We start from the raw sequence: 7678 nt of genomic DNA, 5'->3' as shown, positions 1-7678 counted from the left end.
AGTGGAGTGAAAAGTGGGGGAAACAGTGGTCTTACAGAGGTCAGACATGTGGGGTGACTGGTTTTTGTCTTCTCTAGGAGTGAGAGTTCAATTTTGAAGAAGCCAGACATTGTTTCCAAGAAAACGAAGAGTACATACCAAATTCCAAATCTGAAAGGGATGCTGCAAGTGTATAAAGGGAAGAAGAGTCAGAAGAAAGGTGTGAGTGTGCAATTCTTATAGTATCAGGGCAAAATGGGGAAGAGGTTGTGGTTTGTAGATAAGGATAAAAGAGAGGGTGTAAGCCTGACAAGTAAAGATAGATACATTGTGTGGGAGATGCGATCATATCTAAGGGGGGATGGTCAAGGTGTCTGAATCATCATCTCATTCACCAGTTGATAGCCTCACAGGGCCTCCCTACCTTCATTCTAGTGAGAAGCTAGGTATCAGTGTTTTACTCCTTTGCTTCTAACAATATCATTGAAAGTTTTGTTCATTTCAGAGCTGACAGAGGTCCAGCGCTACTGGGGTAAGAAGGATTACAGGTTCTTCAAACTGCCACATTTGGATCTCTTTTTAGAGGCTGTGATTACTATCAGGTCCCGTGATCTTAGCTTCATATGCTCCTCCCCAAACATGCATGCATATGCAGTTCTTAAGTGTGTTATTCATCTCTGACCCAATGACATGAGTTCCTTCCAGTCAGTTCCCGATGTTCTGCCTCATGATGTCACAAGACACACCTGCTCTGTATCCTTCACCCAATCCTGTCATTTCTCCTACAGTGGACATGATGCTGAAGCCAGTCAATGCTATTTTGAATATTACTATTTCTGCAGATAAAAGACAAGTGAAAGGTGTACAAGATATTTCACTTCAAAATACACATCATTGTGATCTCTCTTTTTGATGTCTTGGGCTGCCAACATTTCTCCTCAGGGACGTATTACTGAGAAGTAGATGTGTCTGAGAAGATTGCCTGGATCATGGGAGTGCACAGTAAGCCAAGAAGCCCTAAAAGAAAAAGGAGTTCTGAGTCTGTTTTTGACCTGAGTGTACCTCATTCAGATGTTTACTCCAGATACAAACCTCAGTTTGGCTACTGGGTTATTGGGTTACAGAATGAATATGGTTATAAGGTTTTTGAGGACCCTTCCACCTCTGATTCCAAGGTCTTGACTCCTTGCATGACTGTCCCTCCCCATCGCATTGGGGTTTTCCTAGACTATGAAGCAGGCATTGTCTCATTTTTCAACATCACAAACCCTGGGTCACTCATCTACGAGTTTTCTAGATGTCAGTTTTTTCAGACTACATATCCATATTTTAATCCTTGGAATTGTCCAGGTTTTGTCATCCTGTGCCCCCCAAACTCTTGAATCTTCTTGGTCCCTCCCCACTTTTGTGTAGGCCCCTTGTCCTTGGGGATCATCTCCTACACCTGACCTCATCTGCACCATTCTGAAACCTCTTCCTTCCTTTCTCTATCTTTTATTTTAGAGTGTCTTTGGAAGTGAGGCGCCTGGGTGGCTCAGTCGGTTGAGCGTCCGACTTCGGCTCAGGTCATGATCTCACGGTTCATGAGTTCGAGCCCCGCGTCGGGCTCTGTGCTGACAGCTAGCTCAGAGCCTGGATTCTGTTTCAGATTCTGTATCTCCCTGTCTGTCTGACCCTCCCCTGCTCGTGCTGTCTCTCTCTCAGAAATAAATAAAACATTAAAAATTAAAAAAAAAAAAATAATGTCTTTGGAAGAGTCTGCCAGCATTGCTGTAGAAAAGTACTGCAGAGTGGGTGGCTTAAACAACAGAAATTTCTTATCTCACAGTTCTGGAGGCTGGAAGTCTAACACCAAGGTGTCAGCAAAGTTGGTTTTTTTCTGAGGGCCATGAGGGAAGGGTCTGTTCTTTGCCTTGTAGATGGCTGTCTTCTCTCTGTGTCTATTCATATCACTTTCCCACTGTTGCGTGCCTCTGTGTCTAAATCTCCCCGCTTTTAAGGACATCAGTCAGATTGGACCAGGGCCTGTCCTAATTACATCATTTAACTTAATCACCCCTGTAAAGACCCTCTCTTCCAAAAGATCACATTCTGAAGTATTGGCAGTTAAGACTGTGACATATGAATTTAAGGGGAGCACAAGTCAACTCAACAGTCTTTTGCATGTCCCTACCATGCAGTGAAAGCATGAACCTTTTTTTACGTAATATTTTGTTCTCGTTAGAGAAGAATGGTTTTTTTTCATATTCGTTTTGTTTATTATTAGGAGAGGATGCTTGTTTGCAAAGGGGACACATCTAATCCCTTCTGTAGAAACACCGGTATTGCTATACCTCACCTGACATCTCTTTTCCTCATTCCCTCTGCTACTTAATGGAGTTAACAAAGGAAAGCTTATCGGTTCTATCCATGTGCATAGGACATAGGACAGTGCATAGGAATCTGTCATTTGATAGTGAATCCTTCAGAGTGTGTTGCTTTACCAATGGTGCTCTTTTATGTGACAGAGTTAAAGTAGATGTGCATAAATAAAATATTTACCAAGAATAGATTTTTGGTGCTCAGAGTTTCTGAGGTCAAATCTTGTCTCTTTACTTACAAGTTGTGTAAACTTGAACAAGTTACTTAGCACCTCTTGGTCTCATTTTCCTAGAATAAATATTGATGTTAAAGATTGTACCTACTTCCAAGGGTCACTCTGAGAACCTAAATTTTATAAGATATGAAGTACTTATCTAAGAGTCTTACATGTAAGAATAAATATTTGTTATTGCTGAAAAAAATATGAGCTGTATAAATGAGGAACAATTTTTTGGTTTGGTTTGGTTTGGTTTTGCTTTAATAAAATGATAATCGACTCCACTGAAGTCTCATTTCTCAGATCCCAAAACTCCACCACAGACAGTATGAGTTTTCATGATGTGTCCTGTAGATAGGGTCATGTCTAGGCTCAGCTGTGCTTATGAAAGACAGCCTGGTTCAGCCCTTGTCCTTGTGGTGAAGCTCCAGAGTAAACCTCTGCATTTACCACCCTATGCACTCTTCTCCTCCTCCTCCCCCTTCCCTTCCCACTCCTCTCCCCATCCTTCTTCCTTCTCTTCTCCTTCCTCTTTCTCTTCTTCTCCCTCCCCCTCCCCCCTCCTTGTTCTCCTCCTTCTTTTTCTTCTTCTTCCTCTTCTTCAGAATATGAAATGAAGAATAGAACTACCTAGGATAGTGCAGACACAGATTGCTCTTTGAGAAGTATGCATTACAAATTAAAGCAGGCTATGCCACTGTACAAAATTTGAACCAAGATTTGCAGGACTTTAGAGAAAGATGAGTATCCTGGCCATGATGGATGAAAATGAAAGTGTCTGGCATGGGATCAATCTTTATATGTCTGTCTATATACACACATGCATACACACACACATGTATACATATGGGTATATATACATGTACTCATTTGTATAAATACATGAATATATATTAACATTATCCTGGTTAGACTTTACAAATATCCTTAAGAGAAAGAAATTTATATCAGGAGATTAAAAGCGTTTATAAACTGAAGAAAAAATTTCTGGAAGTTTGTAAGCTGTTAGAATTTTTCCCTATGGTTTCAAGGCTAATGAGTGAGAGAGGCAAGATTAGCATCAGCTATGTGCTACTCCCACACCTGTGTGCTTTCCTCTGCACCACACCACAGCGAAGGCAGCACCTTAACTTCCAAGGATGTGGGGAAGGAGAGAGAGCCAGGAAATGCTATCTGCAGGAAGAGTCTGGTCATCTTAGGACAAACCTTAGGTACCATGAAATGCAATTTGACATGCTCAATCCATATAGCCTAAATGAGACAGTAGTAGTACATAGATAATATGCTGAGCTTCTTCATGGCCATCATGCCACTGCAGATGACATGAAGAAAATGTGCCCCCCCCTTCAGTGTAGATGGCGAACACTATGATTGGACAGTTAGAAGGCTGGACTCTGAAAACAGATCAAATTTTGTCTAATGATGATATAGCCCCTTTGTGGCCCTTATCAGATTAACTAATTTCTTTTTCTGTTGAGAGACAGAGAGAGACAGAGCATGAGCATGAGAGGGGCAGAGAGTCTGAAGGAGGTTCCAGGCTCTGAGCTGTCAGCACAGAGCCGAACATGGGGCTTGAACCCACAAGCTGCGAGATCATGACCTGAGCCGAAGTTGAACGCTTACTGACGGAGCCTCCCAGGTGCCCCTCAAATTAACTAATTTCTATCGGATTCAATTTTTCATGTATAAAATAAATAAGAATAATAAAACTTATCTGATGGGGATGCTGTGGGAATTAAATAATAGGTTATTTGTAATAACCTGCTGTTTTCTAGCCCATAAGCACTGACCCAGAGTGGTGCCTATTAATGTTTTTTTATTAGTTTCTTTTCTGACTTAAAATAAATTATTTTAAGAAAGCACATTCATTCACTTAAAAATAATTAATTTTGCTTTAGTTCAAGAAATAGGATAATTTGAGTAAAGACTCAGTCTTTAAAATTTTTTTCTATCCAGTTTTAAAATAATATTACATTATTGTAACAATAACTTCATTCTCATCATCTCCTGTAATTATAAATAGCCTCTTTAACTTAACATACTAGATAAAATTGTATTTATTTTCTCTTGCTATGTAAAAAACTATCACAAATTTAGCGGTAGGTTTAAATTTTAAGCTTAAAAGAAGACACAATTACTATGTCACAGTTTCTGTGGATTAGGAGTCCGGGCAAAGTTTTTCTGGGTTCCCTCCTCTGGGGTCTCACTAGAATATGGTCAGGGGGCCAGCTGAGATATAGATGAGAGCAGGGAAGTGTCCCGATCGAAACTGTTTTCAGATATAAACAAGATTAGGAGTTAAGCAGATGCTCCTCTGTCTCTAGAAGGGACCAGATGCTCTTTGCCAAGGTTAGAGTTCAATGAGAAGATTAAAGAGAATCACACTTTTTAGGCACTTTATACATCCATGCACTGTTTACTGTGATCCCTTAATCCCTGGTACCAAATGAAGGAAAAACACACTATGCTCTAATTTGGGGTCTGAAGCCACCACCCTTTAAAGAAAAAATTAGTCAGGACACTTGTTAAAGATGTAAGATAAGGAGGACTTTATGCCAGGGGGGCTACTACAAAGGGTTTTTATAGTGGGGAAAGAGATTGGCCCAACTCTGAGTACGATAAAGAAAAGTGGGGATTTAGAGCCAAGGAGGAGGGTCAGAGGTTACTTAATGGGAAACTACTAACATTGCTAAGAAAATCACCCAAAGGGTCATTTATTGATAAAATCACCAATCAGAGCTTGCTGCGGCAGGCCAGGGTGATAAGATGCTGGAGGGTGTTCAGACTAGGGATGAGAATTTTCATGAAACTCAGTAGGATTCTGGACAATGCAGAGAACACCAGCAGCCTGAATGTCAGGGCTCAGTTGAGAAAAGAGTTCAAAGAGGCCTGAGTTCAGTCAAGGAGAGAATCTTTGTCAGCACCCAGGCCTTTGCCCGAGCCTGACAATGGGTAGATGTCTCTGGGTCCCTACAAACTTCTTCTGTGATGGCCCCCACTGCTGAAGGTATTACTGGTATTGTTAAATTGTCTGTGTGCACCTTTGCTACTCTGCCCCCGAGCCATGATAGGGATATTTTTATGGGGCATGTGGAGGACTATAAGCCAACATGATTCCTAGGCTATAGCAAATGGCCTGGCTGTTTGATTGGGCTGCTAGAGAAGCTTACACTGGCATATAAAGCGAGTTTCCCTGTGGAGATGGAACATTTGGAGAACAATCAGTTCTTTTCCTAGTAAGTTTTTGTGATTCATGTGGGTGTTCAGCAGAGAGGACCCTGCACTTGGCCAAGGAAACAATCAATGAGTGGACCATGATTGTCAACGACATGTGGAGACTAAAGTGCCCTATACCCCAGAGCAAACAGCTTTGTGACAATCTCCTCCTGAATTCAGGTGAGGATAGCCTTAGAAAATCTAGACACTATTTTAGATCAGGCCTACCTACACACACAGACTGCCACTGTGGCAAGCAAATGCTGAAATAGTATAAAAAGCCTGTCCCATGCCACCTATTAGATGCTGGCCAAGGCTAAAATCACTGCCCAAGGACAGAATCCCCAGACCACCCAAGGGGCAAGTATATTCTTGGCCAGTAGAACATCTTGCCTTACATTAACCCCCTTAGCCCATCAGAGATTTCACTCGACCCTGTCTACAGTTGACACTTTCTTTGTATTTGTCCTAGCACTCCCATGCATTCCACTGACTGAAGCCATGGTATCCAGGACCTACAAGGCCACATTTGTTTCCTATTAGGTTTCCTGAGCACTTTGCTCCTGATAATGGCCTTGGATTTGCAGCCCAGGCTACAAATCAGTGGATCTAATGATGGGACATATGGTGGACTCTTCATTCTTCCTACCACACTCAAGCCACAAGGAAACTGGATGGAATTTTGCAGCTGATGGTAAGAGATAAGACAACCCTAACTTGGACTACACATCTCAGACAAACAATCCAGGTTCTCAAAGGAGCGATTCCCCCAAAGGACACTTCTCACTTGTGCCTTATGTTTGATCAGGATGTCTGTTCCCTTCCTTCAGTTGTACATCCGTCTTTTATAACTTTGATATCTCAGTATTGTAGAGGACCTTACAAAGGCTTTTGAATCCCTGAAACTCCTTTCTGAAGTTTATTTATTTGTTTTGAGAGAGAGGGCAGAGCCTGACACGAGGATCAAACTCGTGAACGGTGAGATCACGACCTGAGCCAAAGTCAACAGTCAGACGCTTAACCGACTGAGCTACCCAGATGCTCCTCAACCTCTTTCTAAAGATTCAAATCGATAAAAGATTAAGGTGACAACAACGGATGACAGATCCAAGATTTTTGTGCTAACAATTCTTCAACATGATGTGTCTTTATGATTAAGTTGTACAAAAATGCTTTCCTGTATAAATGCTTTTGTCCCTCTTGCATATGGTCCTTCTAGACTAAAAGATTTAGATGAAAACATGAAATTAAAAAATATAAAGTTCATTATTAAAAGGGACAGACTGATGGCAACGTGGGAAAATGAATAACAACAACAACAAAAAAAAAAAACAGAAAAAAAATCCTAAAACTCTGCTACTTAAGGAGGCATAGGGAAGGGAGAAAGACATCAATGGTCATTCAGATCTTTTAGAACTAGCCCTGGAAGCTTCCCCCTCTTCTTGAATGAAAACCTTGGGGTGTTGCCCTTCTGAGCTGCTGTAAGGACTTTGGATCCAGATTAACTGTTGAGCCCGCAGTCACACAGCAGAGCACACACAGATGTCATTCACACCCAGGCGCCCCGACTTATCTCACTTTCTGAGACTTGTTCTGTAACTTTTGCCACATTGACACAAATGGCAGAGATTTCTTTTTAAGGCTGAATAATATTCCTGTGTGTGTGTGTGTGTGTGTGTGTGTATAGACTACATTGTCTTTAATATAATACTACATATACTATGCATACTACATTTTCTTTATCAATTCATCTGTTGACAACACTTAGGTTATTTTCATATCTTGGCTCTTGTGAAGAAAGCTGCAATGAACCGGGGAAAGCAGGTATCTTTACAAGATGTGGATTTCATTTCCTTTGAACATATATCAGGAAGTAAGATTGCTGGATCATGTGGTGTTTCTGCT

At 41.2% G+C, this 7678-nt stretch overlaps 1 protein-coding gene across 1 annotated transcript; it reads left to right on the top strand.

Annotated features, from left to right (window-relative positions):
* The first annotated feature begins 340 nt into the window (after window positions 1–340).
* On the top strand, window positions 341–1361 carry LOC144241120 (E3 ubiquitin-protein ligase TRIM22-like). Its single transcript, XM_077775566.1, is given in 3 exon segments — window positions 341–425; window positions 768–845; window positions 883–1361. Coding segments are annotated over 3 exon segments (642 nt in total).
* Window positions 1362–7678: the final 6317 nt, after the last annotated feature.

Source organism: Crocuta crocuta, unplaced genomic scaffold (assembly GCF_008692635.1).
Source record: "Crocuta crocuta isolate KB4526 unplaced genomic scaffold, BGI_CrCroc_1.0 scaffold504, whole genome shotgun sequence".
Lineage (NCBI taxonomy): Eukaryota > Metazoa > Chordata > Mammalia > Carnivora > Hyaenidae > Crocuta > Crocuta crocuta.
This window is presented reverse-complemented; position numbering and strand designations above follow the sequence as displayed.